This window comes from Coregonus lavaretus, assembly GCF_964263955.1.
Source record: "Coregonus lavaretus genome assembly, chromosome: 36".
In the NCBI taxonomy this organism is placed as follows: domain Eukaryota; kingdom Metazoa; phylum Chordata; class Actinopteri; order Salmoniformes; family Salmonidae; genus Coregonus; species Coregonus lavaretus.
In genome coordinates, this window is record NC_140023.1 from 7608656 (window position 1) to 7632181 (window position 23526).

At 42.1% G+C, this 23526-nt stretch overlaps 1 protein-coding gene across 1 annotated transcript in view; it reads right to left on the minus strand.

Moving 5' to 3' along the window:
- Positions 1-944: 944 nt before the first annotated feature.
- LOC311110746 (protein bicaudal C homolog 1-A-like) overlaps positions 945-23526 on the minus strand; it is an 85246-nt gene continuing 62664 nt past the window's right edge. Inside the window, exons 8-21 of the mRNA XM_084153304.1 lie at positions 23241-23492; positions 22318-22449; positions 20899-21091; positions 19963-20124; positions 19635-19822; positions 19314-19455; positions 18216-18387; positions 17722-17881; positions 17559-17598; positions 17274-17446; positions 11443-11605; positions 10668-10831; positions 8157-8256; positions 945-3999 (exon numbers count right to left, since the gene is read on the minus strand). Of these exons, the coding sequence (XP_084009430.1) occupies positions 3872-3999; positions 8157-8256; positions 10668-10831; positions 11443-11605; positions 17274-17446; positions 17559-17598; positions 17722-17881; positions 18216-18387; positions 19314-19455; positions 19635-19822; positions 19963-20124; positions 20899-21091; positions 22318-22449; positions 23241-23492 (2169 nt within the window). The 3' untranslated portion in view covers positions 945-3871. The remainder of the gene's footprint in view (positions 4000-8156; positions 8257-10667; positions 10832-11442; positions 11606-17273; positions 17447-17558; positions 17599-17721; positions 17882-18215; positions 18388-19313; positions 19456-19634; positions 19823-19962; positions 20125-20898; positions 21092-22317; positions 22450-23240; positions 23493-23526) is intronic.

Sequence of the window (23526 nt, forward strand, 5' to 3'; positions counted from 1 at the left end):
CCTGGCTGAGGAAGATTTGACAGTACATGGCGCCGTCCATCGTCCCTTTGATGCGGTGAAGTTGTCCTGTCCCCTTAGCAGAAAAACACCCCCAAAGCATAATGTTTCCACCTCCATGTTTGACGGTGGGGATGGTGTCCTTGGGGTCATAGGCAGCATTCCTCCTCCTCCAAACACGTTGAGTTGAGTTGATGCCAAAGAGCTCGATTTTGGTCTCATCTGACCACAACACTTTCACCCAGTTGTCCTCTGAATCATTCAGATGTTCATTGGCAAACTTCAGACGGGCCTGTATATGTGCTTTCTTGAGCAGGGGGACCTTGCGGGCGCTGCAGGATTTCAGTCCTTCACGGCGTAGTGTGTTACCAATTGTTTTCTTGGTGATTGCTTCTGTGGACAGGTGTCTTTTATACAGGTAACAAGCTGAGATTAGGAGCACTCCCTTTAAGAGTGTGCTCCTAATCTCAGCTTGTTACCTGTATAGAAGACACCTGGGAGCCAGAAATCTTTGATTGAGAGGGGGTCAAATACTTATTTCCCTAATTAAAATGCAAATCAATTTAACGTTTTTCTACCATTAAAATTATAGACTGGTCATTTCTTTGTAAGTGGGCAAACGTACAAAATCAGCAGGGGATCAAATACTTTTTTCCCCTCACTGTACATACATACACATACATATCCTTTAAAAATATATATATATTCCCCTTTATTACTTTCCAACCCCGCCACCCTTTCCCTACTTGGAGTAAACTAGTGAACAACAATGCTTAGGCCTCTACTTCCAGCTTATACCTACTATCTACATTTTATGGACACAGTCAAATTATAGACTGATCATTTCTTTGTCAGTGGACAAACGTACAAAATCAGCAGGGGATCAAATACTTTTTTCCCTCACTGTATGTGCTATGAACAAAGGACAACAGAAGGAAACATCTTACTGCATACATTTATTATCTTTGTAATAACATTTGATAACTCCTCCAAAACACAATTTGTATCTGTACTATATTTACAGACATAACAACAGAGCTAAAACAATGTCCTGCTCAACAATCTTATCAACAAAAGCCAAGGAAAGGAGCTATGGCAAAAGGCAATCTCACTCCTTAAATTCTTCGGTGGAATATTTTTGGAACTGTACCTTTGTCTCACAGGAAACTGGAGATATACTGCTAAAAACAAGCATGACTACACAGGATAGAAACGCAAAGCAATACATACATCAATTCCTTAGTGGTTTACATTCATTATAAATGTTGTACCATTTGATCTAACTCAGTTCAAAATAGACCTCTTCAAATGTATCCCTTTAGGAATAACAAGGACTAAACACAAAAATGAATTGCATAACGATTCTGTAAAGGGTGTAGGGAAAGGAGGTTGGTGGTAAACTGATTGCAAATGATTACCTTCATTAAACCAGATTAAAGGCATCAATAATTCTCACTTTAACATTCACTTGACAGACAACAATCTCTATTGCCCTCCAAACAGACAAATGACCACAGGCTTTACAGAAGTGAAATCAAACACTGTCTTGTCTGCACGGTAGGTACATGGGTCGACATTACTGCACTGACATAATCAATGCTGAACAGCTTCAATTAGTACCATTATAAAAGGGTTGAACATACCCCATATTTCTTTGTGGAATTACAAATCCCTTTTTATATCCTGTCTCTTTAAAACATTTCTAAGAAAATGAACCACTACTGGTCAGAAACGACAACTATGTCAGGATATGTTATATGGATACAATGACATTGAGAATGGCTCAAATCAGTTAGGAAAGTGGTATAGCGTAAACACACGATACAACAGAGCGTCGAGAGAGAAAGCATGCAAAAATAAAAACAAGTGACTTCTCTCTGTGCGTGATAACAGAACGGTTGATGCTAAGAGTGATGTTGCTGTTGTGTGGAAACAAACAGCATTTAAGAACAATTTTGACATGCAAGTTGCTTTGAAATGTTCTCTCCATCTACTTCAACATTCTGAACCTACTATCATTTAGTTTCAAGATTGAGTGGCCTCTATAGATGCACAGCTTGGGCTCTACATACAGTTCACTGCATTGTCAGTCAAATACTGTACCATCTCCCAACAAACGTTCTGCATATGAAGATGATGCGTACTTCACACTAACACTCTATATATGATAGAATGCACAAAGACTCAACTTCCAGGCTTAATCTGGGGATTCAATCTAAAGCAGTTACAGAAAATACACATTCCAGAGTCAGCCAAAATGTAAAAAAGGGTATGAGTATACTGTGCCATTATATGAACATGAACATATCACAGCGCTCAGAGTGAACCCATCCTTTGATGATAAGCAGCACCACTGCACACATAATCCTGTTACTAAATCAAATATAGCTTTACAAGATTCCCGGATATCTGATTTCACAACCGATACTGACAATTGTATAATTCCACTAAGTTCATTTAAGCTAGAATAAATGTTATGAAGACTTTTGAGTCTTCCATGAGGACACAATCTTGGTAAATGTCGAGAAACTTGTCTAGGCTAGGGGCTGTCATATGATACAAAGTTGAGTTTCCACCGATGGTGTGGTGTACGTCCTAGGTGAGCAGTAGTGTCAGTCCTGTTCAGAAAAATAGCAATATTCTAATAGAAATGATTCCCTGCTGAGCAACTTAGAGAGAGAAGTAAAGGCATTCTATACTGTAGTAGTGTGGAGGCATTCTACATTGTAGTAGGTTCTTTCTCTGTCCGCAGCTCTAAAGGCAGTCAGTGAATGGAAAGATAAAAGCACACAGTCTGGGAATAGTGACTGGTCTCCTGAATAGATAGAGGAACGCAGTGGGATTCAACACAGAGTAGAGACCACAGAAAGGTTAACAGGAGACATAATGACAAGGACTAAGAAAACCATAGGACGCCAACAAACAGAATATCTCTCTCTCTCTCGCTCCCCTCTCGCTCTCTCGTTATTATCAAAGAGACAAATAATAAACAAATTAGAAACCATAGAAACTCATTAATTAATGTATAAAATAATTAAAACATTAAAAAAAACACATGTACACTGATTATCATTAAAACCTCCCCCCAAAAAATGATGATTAAAAATCATAATGCAAATACCAAATCATATTTTTCTAAATACATATGACAGAGACAGACTGCAGCCCAACTGCAGCAGCTGCTGGTGGATACAACACTGACCTTTGTGGAATGTCAATCAATCAAAACACTGAGGGGTCAAAGGTCATTTCTCTAGGTTCTGTGTTTAGTTGATGATGTCACTTGGGCACTTTGACCTTTGAATTTAATTGACTTAATTACCCCATCTCACTAAGTGCTTACATTTGGCTTGGTACAAATACATCTGTGCTTTGAGTTAATACAAAATGCATAGGTATTCCAATATGAGGAATCAGGCTTTCACAGACAAAATTCTAGTATTGTTAAAGTGCATGTCATTGATACAACAGCATACTACGAATGCAGACGGTATCAATGTAATTATTTTGTACTAATCATTCAGCCTGTTCCCTTCAACAAAAATGGACAATTATTAGACAGTACATGTCCTTCATAACTAGTCAAATACCCTTCATGTGTAGATACTCCACAGAAACATTTTAGCACTATGTGGAGTGAACACTGGACTTTCTATACCATTGAGATGGCTCATCTCTTTTTTGGCACTTCTGGTTAAACTATGGCTTTTTGTTATGGCCCGCCCCCAAAAAAAGAGTTTAACTGTCATTGTTAAGCATAAGATGGAGGGTGGACCACTGAGACCCAGAGAGGCTGGAGACTGGGCTACAGAAGCCCAGAGAGAAGCACTGAAGGCTGGGTCTCTGTCGTGTTAGGTCCTGGCGGAGTGGAGCTCTACCACCGGCCGCTGACGCTGGCCATGTCAGCGTGGAACTGACGAGACAGACGCCCGCTGGCGCCCCCTTCCAGGAAGGAGGACCTGATAGGAGGCTCAAACAGCTTCCTTCGGTTCTTGTTCAGTTCTGGAAAAGACAAAAGAACACAATACCGTATAATTACAATTCTTACAGATATGTTCAATAACATACTATGTTTTTCCATCAAGAGTCCGACAAGTCAATTCAAACTGTAAACGAAATTGGAGGGAAAGTACAGATTATTGGTGTTTCGATGCAGTCAAGACTAAATCAACAATGACAGGAAAATGTGCAGATCACCCAACTACTTGGACACAATTATTTCAAAATATGTCAATAAACTGGTTGAGCATCTTTAAGTGAGGAGAGAAGGAAAAGGGGGAAAGGGAGTGTGTTCCTGTTTTGGAGCTCGCTGAGTTCTTCAGCCGAGATTAGAGTTGATCTGAACTTGGCAACGGAGTGCAGCAGTGGAACCATCTCTCGCCTTAAGCCCTTCTCACAACAGAACACAGACTACCTCCCTCTCCCAACCTCAATGTGACCCCCTACTGCATCAATAAGACAGACTACCTCCCTCTCCCAACCTCAATGTGACCCCCTACTGCATCAATAAGACAGACTACCTCCCTCTCCCAACCTCAATGTGACCCCCTACTGCATCAATAAGACAGACTACCTCCCTCTCCCAACCTCAATGTGACCCCCTACTGCATCAATAAGACAGACTACCTCCATCTCCCAACCTCAATGTGACCCCTACTGCATCAATAAGACAGACTACCTCCCTCTCCCAACTTCAATGTGACCTAGGCTTGGGCGGTATACTGTATATACCGTATACCGGGGTATTTGGAAATAGCCACGGGATGTTTTTTCCATACAGTCAATGCCTTTTATATTATTTATTTGACGTTTTTCAATACATTTGTATATATTGTAGCTATTTTTTAAGTAAATACCTGCAGTCAACTTGTGCAATGCGTTAGGAAATAAAGCAGATAGCAGATATTTCTCCTGTGACATTTTTTTACATTATGAAGCTTAAATAGTTCCCCAGAACAGCTGAGCCAGTCACGTTTGTTTATAAATAGCAGAACAGGAGAAAGTGGGAGCAGGTGAGTCCAGCTGTGTATTGACAGGGGTCGCGTTTGATATTAAAAGTCAAGTTGTTTTTTTTCTTCAATAGAGTGATCAGGGATGTGCAACTATAGTTTTCCTTCACAGAAAATACATTAATCTAACACATTCGGCAGAAAATAGCTTCATTTTCATCAGTAGACAACAGAAGTGCAACGCTATTTGGCTGGCAGCCACACAAGTAAATTAGCTTACAATGAAAAAGCAAAGTATTTTTTGCAAAAACTATGCATGGCCATCATATTTCTAATGTTTAGGCCTATCATAGAAAGAATGTAGCCAGCTACATTTCCTAATGTTTTGCTTAAAGTTAATATTGTGTTAGCTTTCTGCCTGCTCTGCTTGGAGAAGAGGGGGGAGGAGCAGACAGCAGGCAGAAAGCTAACACAATATGCCCTAGTGATGTCAAACTCCACACAGACACAGCGTATAGACATGTTGCTGGAGAGCCAGTACGGTTCTTCCTTCAGAAAAGCATGCGTCAAAACTTTGTTCATTTGCACAATGTCTCTCGTTCACATCCTACCTTTATATATATATACTTTATGAGCTGGATTGCCTGTCTTTGCAATTATTTTAATTTTGTTTGTGCTCGTTAGTATATTTAGCTGGCAGCCTCCATGGAAATCCGCTATTACTTGTGCTAATGCTGTTAGCATTCTGGTAGTAGACGCCTAATGGGCTTTTTTCTCTCGTTATTTTGGCGCCCCCTTGTGTACTAAACCGGTAATACCGTAAATCCTGGGGTGAGAGAAGGACGGTATGATGATATGAAAATCTGGATACCGCCCAACCCTAATGTGACCCCCTACTGCATCAGTAAGACACACTCTAAAAATGAGCAGCAAACTTTGACATAGATATGATCCCTTCTCTCTAATAAAATACCACAAAACCATGAAATGAAAATACATGCGATAAAGGACAAAACATGTTCTAAGTGTAACTTCCCAGAAACTATAGGAATGGGAAAAAAAGTATTTAGTCAGCCACCAATTGTGCAAGTTCTCCCACTTAAAAAGATGAGAGAGGCCTGTAATTTTCATCATAGGTACACATCAAATATGACAGACAAATTGAGAAAAAAAAATCCAGAAAATCACATTGTAGGATTTTTAATGAATTTATTTGCAAATTATGGTGGAAAATAAGTATTTGGTCACCTACAAACAAGCAAGATTTCTGGCTCTCACAGACCTGTAACTTATTTTTTAAGAGGCTCCTCTGTCCTCCACTCGTTACCTGTATTAATGGCATCTGTTTGAACTTGTTATCAGTATAAAAGACACCTGTCCACAACCTCAAACAGTCACACTCCAAACTCCACTATGGCCAAGACCAAAGAGCTGTCAAAGGACACCAGAAACAAAATTGTAGACCTGCACCAGGCTGGGAAGACTGAATCTGCAATAGGTAAGCAGCTTGGTTTGAAGAAAGCAACTGTGGGAGCAATTATTAGGAAATGGAAGACATACAAGACCACTGATAATCTCCCTCGATCTGGGGCTCCACACAAGATCTCACCCCGTGGGGTCAAAATGATCACAAGAACGGTGAGCAAAAATCCCAGAACCACACGGGGGGACCTAGTGAATGACCTACAGAGAGCTGGGACAAAGTAACAAAGCCTACCATCAGTAGCACACTACGCCGCCAGGGACTCAAATCCTGCAGTGCCAGACGTGTCCCCCTGCTTAAGCCAGTACATGTCCAGGCCCGTCTGAAGTTTGCTAGAGTGCATTTGGATGATCCAGAAGAGGATTGGGAGAATGTCATATGGTCAGATGAAACCAAAATATAACTTTTTGGTAAAAGCTCAACTCGTCGTGTTTGGAGGACAAAGAATGCTGAGTTGCATCCAAAGAACACCATACCTACTGTGAAGCATGGGGGTGGAAACATCATGCTTTGGGGCTGTTTTTCTGCAAAGGGACCAGGACGACTGATCCGTGTAAAGGAAAGAATGAATGGGGCCATGTATCGTGAGATTTTGAGTGAAAACCTCCTTCCATCAGCAAGGGCATTGAAGATGAAACGTGGCTGGGTCTTTCAGCATGACAATGATCCCAAACACACCGCCCGGGCAACGAAGGAGTGGCTTCGTAAGAAGCATTTCAAGGCCCTGGAGTGGCCTAGCCAGTCTCCAGATCTCAACCCCATAGAAAATCTTTGGAGGGAGTTGAAAGTCTGTGTTGCCCAGCGACAGCCCCAAAACATCACTGCTCTAAGAGGAGATCTGCATGGAGGAATGGGCCAAAATACCAGCAACAGTGTGTGAAAACCTTGTGAAGACTTACAACGTTTGACCTGTGTCATTGCCAACAAAGGGTATATAACAAAGTATTGAGAAACTTTTGTTATTGACCAAATACTTATTTTCCCCCATAATTTGCAAATAAATTCATTAAAAATCCTACAATGTGATTTTCTGGATTTCTTTTTCTAATTTTGTCTGTCATAGTTGACGTGTACCTATGATGAAAATTACAGGCCTCTCTCATCTTTTTAAGTGGGAGAACTTGCACAATTGGTGGCTGACTAAATACTTTTTTCCCCCACTGTATATTCAATCAAAATGCCACCTGACTGAATCCTGTTCACTCCTGCTGGAAGAAAGTTATTACTCCTGTAGTTATGCATTTATAATCAAGGATTAGTTCATGTCACAACAAACATGTGGGGCATTCATTGCCTTGGAACAGTATGAGAGGATCTGAGCTCCTCTCTGTCAGACAAAAAGAGAGACACGACTTGCACCATTGACTACTGAAACCAATGGATGGCAGTAGAGACTGATCGCAATGAATGTTCAGCTATGGGACCTGGCCATAGTTGTACCACGGCCCATCAGCTCGCTAGCTGTCAGACTGGCTGCCACTGAGGCATGTGGCAGGGCCAGACAATAGAGGCCTAATGAAAATAGAAGTCAATTTCACACCACCGCCATCAGGAGAGGTTCTGGCACGGCCCAACACCCCCCTCGACACTTCTGACAGACTTCTGAAAGGAGCTATTATCACCACATACAGCCCAGCAGGATCAGCCTCACACATCATTGGAACTGGGTTCACACACACACACAGAAGCTCACACACACGTTTGTTCATTACCATAGTCATTCACACCTGAGATGGCGAGCAGCATTTTCCTGCGTGCTCCAAATGTGGTGATGCCCAGCTCTTTCAGGTCCTGGTCTGTCAGAGTGAGGAAGGTCTGGAGATCGATCTGAAAAGAGTGCATGTTCACAGTCAATATCTTTATTATGCCACTTCACACTATACACCAGGGTTCCCCAACTGGCGGCACTATAAACATTTTGGATTTTATTTGGCCCACCCAAGTTTACTGAGCAAAAAATATATACTAAAAACACCAGCAAATCATCCACTCAAGAAGAAATCTAGTTGATGATCCCTGCTATACACTATAATGTAGTATATTTTTACAATAAAATCCCCCATTGCAACATAAAATACCTAATGCCCATCCCTTATCAAATATTTGCCGTGTGTGCTCTAATATCAATAAAGGTATTAGTTGGATAAACAGTGAGGGAAAAAAGTATTTGATCCCCTGCTGATTTTGTACGTTTGCCCACTGACAAAGAAATGATCAGCCTATAATTTTAATGGTAGGTTTATTTGAACAGTGAGAGACAGAATAACAACAAAAAAATCCAGAAAAACGCATGTTTTCAAAAATGTTATAAATTTATTTGCATTTTAATTAAGGAAATAAGTATTTGACCCCCTCTCAATCAGAAAGATTTCTGGCTCCCAGGTGTCTTTTATACAGGTAACGAGCTGAGATTAGGAGCACACTCTTAGAGGGAGTGCTCCTAATCTCAGTTTGTTACCTGTATAAAAGACACCTGTCCACAGAAGCAATCAATCAATCAGATTCCAAACTCTCCACCATGGCCAAGACCAAAGAGCTCTCCAAGGATGTCAGGGACAAGATTGTAGACCTACACAAGGCTGGAATGGGCTACAAGACCACCGCCAAGCAGCTTGGTGAGAAGGTGACAACAGTTGGTGCGATTATTCGCAAATGGAAGAAACACAAAAGAACTGTCAATCTCCCTCGGCCTGGGGCTCCATGCAAGATCTCACCTCGTGGAGTTGCAATGATCATGAGAACGGTGAGGAATCAGCCCAGAACTACACGGGAGGATCTTGTCAATGATCTCAAGGCAGCTGGGACCATAGTCACCAAGAAAACAATTGGTAACACACTACGCCGTGAAGGACTGAAATCCTGCAGCCCCCGCAAGGTCCCCCTGCTCAAGAAAGCACATATACATGCCCGTCTGAAGTTTGCCAATGAACATCTGAATGATTCAGAGGAGAACTGGGTGAAAGTGTTGTGGTCAGATGAGACCAAAATCGAGCTCTTTGGCATCAACTCAACTCGCCGTGTTTGGAGGAGGAGGAATGCTGCCTATGACCCCAAGAACACCATCCCCACTGTCAAACATGGAGATGGAAACATTATGCTTTGGGGGTGTTTTTCTGCTAAGGGGACAGGACAACTTCACCGCATCAAAGGGACGATGGACGGGGCCATGTACCGTCAAATCTTGGGTGAGAACCTCCTTCCCTCAGCCAGGGCATTGAAAATGGGTCGTGGATGGGTATTCCAGCATGACAATGACCCAAAACACACGGCCAAGGCAACAAAGGAGTGGCTCAAGAAGAAGCACATTAAGGTCCTGGAGTGGCCTAGCCAGTCTCCAGACCTTAATCCCATAGAAAATCTGTGGAGGGAGCTGAAGGTTTGAGTTGCCAAATGTCAGCCTCGAAACCTTAATGACTTGGAGAAGATCTGCAAAGAGGAGTGGGACAAAATCCCTCCTGAGATGTGTGCAAACCTGGTGGCCAACTACAAGAAACATCTGACCTCTGTGATTGCCAACAAGGGTTTTGCCACCAAGTACTAAGTCATGTTTTGCAGAGGGGTCAAATACTTATTTCCCTCATTAAAATGCAAATCAATTTATAACGTTTTTCTGGATTTTGTTGTTGTTATTCTGTCTCTCACTGTTCAAATAAACCTACCATTAAAATTATAGACTGATAATTTCTTTGTCAGTGGGCAAACGTACAAAATCAGCAGGGGATCAAATACTTCCCTCACAAAGTCTAGTCATTGGACCATGAGGACCACTGCATAATATGTTGATAAAAAGCTTAGCCTAGCTGCAATGGGCAGCTAAAAAGTTTAAATACCAGCATAAAAAGCTAAGCCTAAGGACTGACCCATCCATCCATAAATCCTAGCCAATGCTTATGGTAGCATATCTCTAATATACTGTAGTCAGCCAAGCAGAGATAGATGAAGGCTCCTGCTCCTATGTTAATGTGGTTAACCCATGTCACATTTACATTTTAGTCATTTAGCAGATGCTCTTATCCACAGCGACTTACAGTTAGTACATTCATCTTAAGATAGCGAGGTGGGACAACCACATGTCACAGGCATAGTAAGTACATGTTTCCTCAATAAAGTAGCTATCAGCAAAGTCACAGCTGGTAAAAAAAAAAAAAAGGTTAAGTGCGAGTGTTAGTTCACGAAAGGCATTATTTTATTTATTTATTTATTCTAATTGTTTTGCTACGGCGGCTATAGGCCAGTACCTCCTGTTGTTGGAACACGTCAGTGTATTTCCCCAGGCCCAGCTTGCTGAACAGCTCCGGCAGGTCCGACCCTTTGAGAGAGGGCTGGAGACTGCAGCCGTTGCTCCCGGTGACTGAGGAGATACAGTCCATGTAGTTACTGCTGCTCAAATAGTGATCCGCAGCTGTCAGTCAAAAGCAGTCACAGGAAGACAAGACAAGTCAATGACAAGTCAGACAGTCAATATTAAAGACGATTTTCATAGACAGTTATCATTGTAAAAAAAGATTGATGCAACATAAAATAAACCTTTACGCATCTTGCTGCTGAAACATTGTGGTGAGTTAGTCATTTGTATCTATTAAAGCAAGAGAATGCCGTTTGATTGTCTTTAATGTTTGCAATACAAGCCAAGATACTGTAGAATAGATGTGTGCTTCTTTACAGCATTACCGGTAGTGATTGACTTTGATGATAACAAATAATTTGATACAAGGGTAAGAACATGAGGTGGAAATGAACAGACGCATCTGGTCTCTTGAACTTTGCTGAGTGCAGGTGTGTAGGAGGAAGGAACACTTATAAAACACATCTACTCCCACACATTTTAATTAATGAGGCAATCTTCACACAGCATCTGCTGTTCAAGGTTAGATTTTCTTTCTTTCTCATCATAAGTTTTTCATCAAAACCTTTGAGAGAGTTGACTGAGCGTGTTGATCTTCTTCCCTTTGTCTTTCTTCTCCTTTGATTTCATTAAAAAAAGTTGAGATGAGTATCTGCTGGGTAGCTCACCGGATTTGTTCTGCTTCCTCTTGGGACTGCTAACAGACGCTGGGAATTCGGCGTGGCTGGGAAGACCGTTCCCAACCCCGTTCCTGTCCCTCCAGTTGTCAGAGTCACTGCCGTTGCCCACGCCCTCTCTGCTGCCAGAGCGGGACAGGGACAGGGGGGAGCCCTGGGGGAGAGAAGGGGGATATCAGATCCTACTGATAGATACATGGGCTGCAGTTATAAGCTCTCACTAATGGTTTAGTTCTGTGAATAAGAGTATCAATTCAGTTAACTCTTTTGCTTTACAGATTTAAAATTCATATTACAGTCTTTATTTTTTATTTTATTTAAATTTTTTAGGGGGTAGATCAGCTTTAATATTGCAGATAGATTGTAACTTCCATCAATGTAATTGTCTGCATCACTTCCAATCCCCCATATGTTTTTTTCCCCCTCACAAATATATATATATTTTATATATATATATATATATATATATATATATATATACACACAGTGGGGGAAAAAAGTATTTAGTCAGCCACCAATTGTGCAAGTTCTCCCACTTAAAAAGATGAGAGACGCCTGTAATTTTCATCATAGGTACATGTCAACTATGACAGACAAAATGAGGAAAAAAAATCCAGAAAACTACATTGTAGGATTTTTAATGAATTTATTTGCAAATTATGGTGGAAAATAAGTATTTGGTCAATAACAAAAGTTTCTCAATACTTTGTTATATACCATTTGTTGGCAATGACACAGGTCAAACGTTTTCTGTAAGTCTTCACAAGGTTTTCACACACTGTTGCTGGTATTTTGGCCCATTCCTCCATGCAGATCTCCTCTAGAGCAGTGATGTTTTGGGGCTGTTGCTGGGCAACACGGACTTTCAACTCCCTCCAAAGATTTTCTATGGGGTTGAGATCTGGAGACTGGCTAGGCCACTCCAGGACCTTGAAATGCTTCTTACGAAGCCACTCCTTCGTTGCCCGGGCGGTGTGTTTGGGATCATTGTCATGCTGAAAGACCCAGCCACGTTTCATCTTCAATGCCCTTGCTGATGGAAGGAGGTTTTCACTCAAAATCTCACGATACATGGCCCCATTCATTCTTTCCTTTACACGGATCAGTCGTCCTGGTCCCTTTGCAGAAAAACAGCCCCAAAGCATGATGTTTCCACCCCCATGCTTCACAGTAGGTAAGGTGTTCTTTGGATGCAACTCAGCATTCTTTGTCCTCCAAACACGACGAGTTGAGTTTTTACCAAAAAGTTCTATTTTGGTTTCATCTGACCATATGACATTCTCCCAATCCTCTTCTGGATCATCCAAATGCACTTTAGCAAACTTCAGACGGGCCTGGACATGTACTGGCTTAAGCAGGGGGACACATCTGGCACTGCAGGATTTGAGTCCCTGGCGGCGTAGTGTGTTACTGATGGTAGGCTTTGTTACTTTGGTCCCAGCTCTCTGCAGGTCATTCACTAGGTCCCCCCGTGTGGTTCTGGGATTTTTGCTCACCGTTCTTGTGATCATTTTGACCCCACGGGGTGAGATCTTGCGTGGAGCCCCAGATCGAGGGAGATTATCAGTGGTCTTGTATGTCTTCCATTTTCTAATAATTGCTCCCACAGTTGATTTCTTCAAACCAAGCTGCTTACCTATTGCAGATTCAGTCTTCCCAGCCTGGTGCAGGTCTACAATTTTGTTTCTGGTGTCCTTTGACAGCTCTTTGGTCTTGGCCATAGTGGAGTTTGGAGTGTGACTGTTTGAGGTTGTGGACAGGTGTCTTTTATACTGATAACAAGTTCAAACAGGTGCCATTAATACAGGTAACGAGTGGAGGACAGAGGAGCCTCTTAAAGAAGAAGTTACAGGTCTGTGAGAGCCAGAAATCTTGTTTGTTTGTAGGTGACCAAATACTTATTTTCCACCATAATTTGCAAATAAATTCATAAAAAATCCTACAATGTGATTTTCTGGATTTTTTTCCCTCATTTTGTCTGTCATAGTTGACGTGTACCTATGATGAAAATTACAGGCCTCTCTCATCTTTTTAAGTGGGAGAACTTGCACAATTGGTGGCTGACTAAATACTTTTTTTCCCCACTGTATATGGGACGGCTGTCAATCTTTTGGTCCTTAAATGAAACTGGTATACTTTTTTATTTATCACAGTTTTCTTTAACCAATTATGTTCTTTAATGCAAGGCCGACAGACAAGTTCCTTACTTTTTCCCCCCTTCCACTTTCCTCTTCCATTTTTGCGGTAATGCTGCAATTATTTGGTTGTAATTTTGGGTAGAGCAGACATTTCCATATGTTTTTGTTAGCTGCATGTGCGACATGACTCCACCAGTCCTACCGATGAGATCATTTACGAAGAGTATACCTTTTTTAAACATTATGTCAAAAAAAAAAGTTGTATTATCAATTAGTATATTTGAGTTTAACCACAATATTTGTTGCATTATTTGTTCTGTTGTTTCTGGAGGATTAAATTGAAATTGCAACCAACTTTCTATGGCTTGTTTTAGAAATAGTGATATTGGGAGATGATTTCCTTTTCAAATAACTGAAAGTGAGAGGTTGTAATCTAAATAAAGGGAAAAAGGCCATTCTTGAACATTGGGTGATACGATCTTACTAATTTGCTAGAGAACCAGTTCGGATTTAAGTATAACTTTTGTATGACTGAAGCTTTTAGTGATAGGTCTAATGCTTTAATATTTAATAATTTCTGATCCTCTGAATTCATATTCATTATATAAATAGGCCCGTTTAATTTTGTCTGGCTTGCCGTTCCAAATAAAATGGAATATTTTTTCTCATATAATTAAAAAAACTGTTCACTAGGCGTAGGCAAGACCATAAGCATATAGGTAAACTGGGATAATACTAAAGAGTTAATCCGGGTGATTTTCCCACAAACAGGCAGGTATTTACCTTTCCATGGTAACAAGATCTTATCTATTTTTGCTAGCTTTCTAATAAAATGTATTGGAGTGAGATCATTTATTTCATTTGGGATATGTATTCCGAGTCTATCCACATCACCAACAGACCATTTTATTGGTAATAGTGTTCTATTGTTTCCAGTACTTGCCTTATATTATCTCCAATGTACAGTGAGGGAAAAAAGTATTTGATCCCCTGCTGATTTTGTACGTTTGCCCACTGACAAATACATGATCAGTCTATAATTTTAATGGTAGGTTTATTTGAACAGTGAGTGACAGAATAACAACAACAAAATCCAGAAAAACGCATGTCAAAAATGTTATAAATTGATTTGCATTTTAATGAGGGAAATAAGTATTTGACCCCTCTGCAAAACATGACTTAGTACTTGGTGGCAAAACCCTTGTTGGCAATCACAGAGGTCAGACGTTTCTTGTAGTTGGCCACCAGGTTTGCACACATCTCAGGAGGGATTTTGTCCCACTCCTCTTTGCAGATCTTCTCCAAGTCATTAAGGTTTCGAGGCTGACATTTGGCAACTCGAACCTTCAGCTCCCTCCACAGATTTTCATTGGGATTAAGGTCTGGAGACTGGCTAGGCCACTCCAGGACCTTAATGTGCTTCTTCTTGAGCCACTCCTTTGTTGCCTTGGCCGTGTGTTTTGGGTCATTGTCATGCTGGAATACCCATCCACAACCCATTTTCAATGCCCTGGCTGAGGGAAGGAGGTTCTCACCCAAGATTTGACGGTACATGGTCCCGTCCATCGTCCCTTTGATGCGGTGAAGTTGTCCTGTCCCCTTAGCAGAAAAACACCCCCAAAGTATAATGTTTCCACCTCCTTGTTTGACAGTGGGGATGGTGTTCTTGGGGTCATAGGCAGCATTCCCCCTTCTCCAAACACGGTGAGTTGAGTTGATGCCAAAGAGCTCGATTTTGGTTTCATCTGACCACAACACTTTCACCCAGTTCTCCTCTGAATCATTCAGATGTTCATTGGCAAACTTCAGACGGGCCTGTATATGTGCTTTCTTGAGCAGGGGGACCTTGCAGGCGCTGTAGGATTTCAGTCCTTCACGGCGTAGTGTGTTACCAATTGTTTTCTTGGTGACTATGGTCCCAGCTGCCTTGAGATCATTGATCATTGACTATGGTCCCAGATCTTGCATGGAGCCCCAGGCCGAGGGAGATTGACAGTTCTTTTGTGTTTCTTCCATTTGCGAATAATCGCACCAAGTGTTGTTACCTTCTCACCAAGCTGCTTGGTGATGGTCTTGTAGCCCATTCCAGCCTTGTGTAGGTCTACAATCTTGTCCCTGACATCCTTGGAGAGCTCTTTGGTCTTGGCCATGGTGGAGAGTTTGGAATCTGATTGATTGATTGCTTCTGTGGACAGGTGTCTTTTATACAGGTAACAAGCTGAGATTAGGAGCACCCCCTTTAAGAGTGTGCTCCTAATCTCAGCTCGTTACCTGTATAAACCTGGGAGCCAGAAATCTTTCTGATTGAGAGGGGGTCAAATACTTATTTTCCCTCACTAAAATGCAAATCAATTTATAACATTTTTGACATGCGTTTTTCTGGATACCATAAAAATTATAGACTGATCATTTCTTTGTCAGTGGGCAAACATACAAAATCAGCAGGGGATCAAATACTTTTTTCCCCTCACTGTATCTTCCATGTAAAAATGTCTTTTTAATTCTATGCGCTATACATTTTGCTAGAATTTTTGCATCACAACACTGAAGTGTAAGGGGCCTCCAATTTTTTAAATGCCTGGATCTTTATATTTTCCACTTGTATCCTGTTTCAGTAATAATGAAATCAGACCTTCTTCTTGAGTGTCTGATAATCTACCGTTTACATAGGAGTGGTTAAAACATGCTAATAACGGTTGTCTGAGTATATCAAAAAAGGTTTGGTATACCTCGACTGGTATGCCATCCAACCCTGGACTTTTCCCGGACTTAAAGTCTTTAATTGCATCCAGAAGTTCCTCCTCTGTAATTTCACCTTCACATGAGTCTTTCTGTATGGCTGTTAATTTTTACATTATCAATAGAAAAAAAATCTCTACAATTAGCTTCAGTTAGAGAAGATGGAGGCGACTGAAACGAAAACATATGCTTAAAGTACTTTGTTTCCTCCTTCAAAATATAATTTGGTTAATCATGGGTGACTCCGTCATTTGTAACCAGTTTCAGTAAATTATTTTTGGTAGCATTCCTATGTTGAAGATTTAAAAAGAATTTGGTGTCCCATATTCCATCCAGTTTGCTTTATTTCTATAATATATTACACTTGATCTTTCTTGAATAAGTTTCTCCATTTCTTTTTGTTTTTCCTCTAATTTATTCTGAGCCTCTATGTTACAGTTTTTATTGCTATCTATCTGTTCTGTTAGACCTTCTATTTCCTTTGTTAGTATGGACTCTTTTGACCTAAATTGCTTTTGTTTTCGAGATGAGTACTGAATTGCATGGCCTCTAAAGGCACATTTAAAGGTGTCCCATACAATAAGGGGATTTGGTGTACCTATGTTATGTCGGAAAAAATCAGTTATAAATTCCTCTGTCCTTGTTAAAAACAAGTTATCATCCAATAGGCTTTGATTAAATGTCCAATATCCTCGCCCACGTGGAAATTCAGTAAGCGTAATGTATATGCCAATTATATGATGGTCCGACCGCATTCTGTCCCCTATCAACACTTTTTTGCCAACGAGAATGATAAAAGAAAGAAGTCAAGACGACTAGCTTGATTGAGTCTCCGCCATGTATATCTCACTAGATCACTATTACAGTCTTTGCATAAGCTTTTATATCAGATATGTTAGTAAAAACACATTCTCTTCAATAGTAGAGTGGTCCATTGGTGTTTACCTCATAGTCGGAGTTTACCTCGTAGGTGGTACTCATTGTGGGTTTGTAAGAAACGTGGTTGGCCCTGCGCAGCTCCTTGATGGTCTCTGCTGGCATGGACTTGGAGAAACCCAGCCCACTCCATGTGTTAGTGGGGGTCCGTACCTCAGTCACAACAGGCTTCTTCAACATGGCTGGACACAGACACAGATAAAACCTCTGTTACCAATTAGTGAGAAAGGTCTGAAAAGATAACACAGTATCCCTTGAGATTAGGCAGGAATTGCCCGAAAGATTGACACTTACCTTTGGTTGCTAACAGCTTTTTCTGTTCATATTCAAGTGCCTGAAACGGAGAGGAAGGTCAGTGTCAGTTTTTCTACCTATCAAATTCACATGAGCCATCTACTGATGTGTGAGCGCGTGTATGTGAGAGAGAAAAGTGGAGTTGGAATACCTCTAGTTGTACCTGCATGTTGGCAAAGGAGGAATGTGGTGCCAAGCGGATCCTGTCCCTCTCATTCTGCTGTGCTGCCCTCTCTGCTGCCCGCTCACTGCCCGGCGCCCTCTTATCTGTCACAGGGCCGTCTGAAGCACTCGACTCTGGGTCTGACAGGAGGCAGTCTGAGCTGTGGGGGGGAGACAACAGAGAGCTACGATCATATTAGAAAGACAGCAAGGTACAAACCCCATCACAACAGAGACGCCTAAAGCACAGACAAGACATACAGCACTGTTTATTTAGTATTATTTTCTACCAACCAATCAAATATATTTTATAAAGCCCTTTTTATATCAGCAGTTGTCACAAAGTGCTTTTCTTTTCTATTCTATGAATGTATGGGAGTCATACCCAGTGAACTAGAACAAGTTGGAATCGTATTGTTATACCCTTTAGGCACAGGAATGAAAGAGTGAGGACATCTCTGAAGTCCTTAAAATATGTGATGTAGGTAGTCTTACTGTAGCTCTGGACAGACATACTGGAGATGGGAGTTCTTGGTCCCCTGGAGGAGCTCCACCGCCTGCCGTTTCCCTGACGTCTTACAGGAAGCCAGCATCTGTTTTAGCTCGTTGCCATTGGCTGAGTGAGATGGGCTTCTGGGCATGCCCACTTCCACAAAGGTGTCAGAGCCTGGCGGAAAGAAAGTAAAAGAGCATTTGTGAAGAAACAGTAACATGTGGGATATTATATTCCTTCCTTCGTGATTTAATGAAGTTAGTCAATAGGCTATATATCTGACTGTATGTACTATTATACTCTTTACATTATTATGCAATACCTGTGCTTGACAACCAAGTTTTTGTACTTCCATAGCAACCTTTTCTTTCAAGTGCCTTGTTGCTCAGCTTTCCATCGTCTGTCATGTATAAATGACATAACAGTACGTTCTCTGTAAGTCACTCTGCACGATGGCTTGAACGTGACTAAATGTAGCTGCTAAAACTCACAGTTGGCACCTGTGTTCATTCAAAACAGAAGCAGTCTAATGAAGGAGCTTTCTTCTTCTACTCCCACAGTTCCAGGCAGTAACCCGGCCTGCAGAACAGGATCGGTGTGTGTGTGTGAGTGTAGGCCTCGATAGTCTTTTATGTTTGGTTGGTTCTCCCTGGGCTTGATGGTTACGGGGAACAGAGCCAGTTGGAACACAGGAGGAGGTCAGGGAGAGGAAAAAGTTACTACTGTGACCAGCCAGGCTGGGGCTGAGGCGGATCCCACTGAGCTCCAGCTCCAACAACACGGGAATGTGAGGAGCGTGAGAGCCAGGCTACACTCAAACCACACATTAGAGATGCAGGAAATTAGGGACCTCAACCACTGGAATACCAGCCATCAATGTCACCCTGCTGCAACCTGAGAAAAGTGGTTTGAGAATATGGACTGGACCGCATATTGATCTACGTATAAGAAAAATACAAATATATTGTGGTATAAATTCACTTAGCAGGTAATAAGGGCAAATACCAAGGCTTTCTTTTGATTTTATAAACCTCTTTAAAGCATAGCTACAAGAGCTACACATTTCCTTGTTTTCTGTAGGTGCGGTGTGTACGTGGTACCTTCATCTTGGTTGGACTTGCTGGAGCGGGGTTCTGACGAGTTGTGTACGCTGGCCTCCTGGACTGAGTCACACTGGTTGGGGTTCAGAACCGTGTCTGCCAGAGATGCACTGGTCATCCTACCATAGACTGAGCCAGGGTGCTGCACACACACACACACACACACACACACACACACACACACACACACACACACACACACACACACACACACACACACACACACACACACACATGTAGCCCTATACAGAATACTCACTATAGGCAAGGTATACATTCAATGTAACAGTTAGTGAATATGGGTCTATAAAAATCAGTCACCTTGACATGTCCATTCAGGGTACAGGGGCCTTTGGAGCAGTCAGGGACCCCATTGGTCTGTTTGTCGATGGGGGCGAGGCCGGGGGGTGGGGAGGGGGTGTTCTGGGTGTACCCCTTGACCCCAGAGAGCAGAATACTGCTCAGAGTGGCCTGGGCTACAGGGTGCATCATCAACTGAGACGAGAAGCCTGGACACACGAGGGAGGAAATCCTACAGCGTTATCATAACACTTTCATCATATCAATCCCTTCTAGCTATTTGTGAACAAGGTGAGAGACCTGAAGGTGTGAGACCGTGAGAGATTGTGCACCAGCCAACTGTACTCACCTTGGGTGCTTGTGAGAGAGCTGGGCCACAGTGAGGGGGAGGGAGACGGGGTGCTGGGGCTGGGGTTCTGCATAGGGCTCATGGAAGAGTTCAGACTGTTGAGGACAGAGTTTGGAGCTGGGGAGCTACTGAGGGAATGGGGCGCTGATGCCCCTAGGAGGCCTGGAGGAGAGAAAAACACAGTATAAGACTGTCTCAATACAGTATCACTCTACAAATCATTTCTTCCCACACCAGTAATAGATATTATTGCATACTACCACCACCACTCATCAAATCCTTTCATATCAGTGGTCAGGATTGAAATAAGAGAGAGACATTTGAGAGAACTGGGCCTTTGACAAATATAACTCAACACAGTCAATAACTACATGCTAAACTATGCTACTTTCAACCCAAACATATCAAAGCAGACTGAAACAGGTTTGTGGGTTTGACAAACGGCTCATTTGACTCCAGAAATAAGGCTTGGATTTCTCTGGCAGGCTGAGCTGTAATCTGATGGAGAGGGATGTAGCAATTAACTACAGGCCGAGCTGTGGAGGCCCATATCTTACCCATGGGCCTTTGGGTTCATACTGTACGCCCCAGGAAGAGATGCCTTGAGCAGGACATTCATTCTCACTGTCAATGTGGTCAGTTTCCAGACATAAACCTCCTACACACAACAGTTTATCTCATGATTCATAATTCATTCTGTTGTAAAGGGGTTTGTCTCTTTTATATATTTCTTTCATTTTTATTGTTTCCTTTAACAAGATAAAAATACAATTGGATTACATATGACACTCAAGCTTCTTTTTCAATCACTGATCTATAAACGTGTGTGGAAAAGGGTCTTGGGTTGACCTTGTACATTTGTAGAAAGGCACCATCGATTTTCTTACAGAATTCTCATAATGGTGTAAGAGGCAGATGTAAAGAGAACTCCATTACCCAGACTGCTCAGCCCCAGGCCAGCTGAGGCCAGGATGTCCAGGCCGACGGGACAGATGAGGGTGGGGGAGGGGACATTGGTAGAGGGGGACAGGGCTGATGATGACACCCCGTTGCTCTCCAGACCCAGCAGAAACTTCCGGGCCTCGTACATGTTCACTGCATTCCGCTCCACACTCTTTACTATCACAGACTGGGGAAGAGAGAGTGGGAGAAAGAGAGAGATGGAGAGACAGAGGAAAAGAGAGAAAACAACATGGCAGGTTGTTGTCAGAATGAAATGCACTTCAGCAATGTAATCAATTTTTCTTTAATGGAATGAACAGTGGAATCAAAGGGGATTAGTAAAATGTCAAAACATAATTTTGATAAAGTGGGTTCACTTCAATTCACGCATTAGAAAGCTTAAGGGAGTTCGGAAAGGATATTCAACTTTCTCCAGTTCCAGCATTACCATAAAGAGTGCTTATAAAATAGCGAGGAATAAAAAATGAACATGCACACAAATCATTTCTGTGGTCCTACACTTGCCAAAGTGGGCCCTGCCAAATCGAGTCCAGTCACGATTTTTCTGTCTCCACACCCTTCTTTATGGAGTAGCCAAATAGCCAGAAGCAGAGCAGTGTTTGGAAGGCCGTTTGGATTAGTGGTGTCACCTCATTAAAGAAGAGAGGTCTGGGTAGGGCTGCGTTTACACTGGCACCACACCACTGTTCCCCACTGGCCTGTCTGGGTTTGGGCATCATGCTGGGCACACTGAGGAAAGGGCACCTGGCTAAGGTGGTTAGGCTGGGGCCCAGCAGGTTTGATGTGCCTAATATATTGTTTGGCTTATGACGCGAGGTGCTTTGTAGTTAGGTAGGGCTGGGAATTGCCAGGGACCTCACGATACGATATTATGTACTTAGGTGCCGATAGGATATGTATTGCAATTCTCAAGCTTCTATATGTATTGCGATTCGATACTGCGATTTTATTGCGATTTGATGTTCCAAACATATTGCTCACCATATGTCTGCTGCAGAGAGACAAGAGAGAACATGAGAAAACGAGTTTTGATCAGTCAGTGTAAAAAAAAGGTGCTGTAAACATATTGGCTCACTATTTAAAAAGAAGATGGAGAACAAGCTATAGGATGAAAAATACCGGAGTTTTGGTTCAGGTACAGCCGACTAGTGCTAGCTAACGTTACCTACAGTAGAAAAATAAATATAAAATAACGATACTTTGAGTCAAATATCAATATAATGTTGTCCCAAAATAATATTGCTCTATGTAACTGTATAAATTTTTTCCAACACTATAGTTAGGGCCAGGAGAAAAACCTTGGGTCTTAGCTGTAGCATGGTAAAGTAGCTTACTGGATTTGTGTTAAGGCCACTGTGTAACATACTAGATGTTCATGTTTTAGTGTCGTACCTTGCTGGGTTGCTTTGGTTTGGGCTTGATGCTGATGAAGACATCTAGCTGCTCCATCAGAGCTGTGATACACTGGGGCTCCACCTCAATGTCCTCTTTAATGTCAAACATCAGCACCAGGGGTAGACAGCCCTGTGGAACACACACACATCATCATCACGTCCTAGCAAACAGACTCTTGTTACAGAACTAACACTCATCGAAAACAACAGGGACAGAGTTTTTCCTGACCAGACATTTCAATTAAGAGAGAAGGCTCAGTTGAAAAACCACTACTTGGGAAATTCCAAAACAATTGACCAAAAATGCCTGTTTTGCATGATTCCACCACAATCTCATTCCTACGTTATATTCAGCTGAGCGATAGAGAGGCCTTCCCATTGTGTGTAATTAAACCAGTTGGGCCAAGCTGGTGGTGACAGGCCGGGGCCGGAGCCGGAGCCGTAATTTACAGTCTGCGAGATGGTCTAAACATGGCTCTCTGTGGGGGAGGCTCATCTCCTTGTCAAATGACTCGGTTCTCCCAAGGCAGACCAGAGGGGCCTCTTCTTGTGTGTCCCACGTCCAGACAGAAAAAGTTATGTTTACAAAACGACTTCCGCATTTTTCAAGAGTCTTTGGGCAAAACTGCCACAGACAAAGGACGCCAACACTGGCTAGCATAGCTGCCTTATATTATGGTTAACGTTACATTAAGCAGGATGCCAAACTCTTTAAATGTAATGTCTTTGACATCTTGCTCAGCAAATGTTTAATTAAATGACCAACATTTTACATATTTGCAAACCACATAGCTGAAAGTGTCTTGGTCAGGGTCAGAACACAATAAAACAATAAAATAAACAGAAATCCATATGCGAGGTCATGCTCTAACAGAAACAAGGCAATTACTTAATCTATACAAACCATGCATGAACACATACCATGAGGTACTGGCGTGCCAGGCAGACAGACTCGATGACGCCCTGGATGTAGACGGTAGATTTCTTCTGGGGGCTGTTGGGGTCGGGGAAGTGGATCTGGGCTCCTGTCCTCTGGGTGATGTGCTTGATGTTGCTGCCGTTGCGGCCCATCATGAAGAGGTGGTGCTGGGGGGCGATGTCCAGGTGGGTACTGACCGAGATGGCACCTGCCAGGCTGCCCGCCAGGTGCTCCAGCAGCATGGCAGTGCCTCTCTGGGATGAGAAGAAAATCAATCAATGAATATAT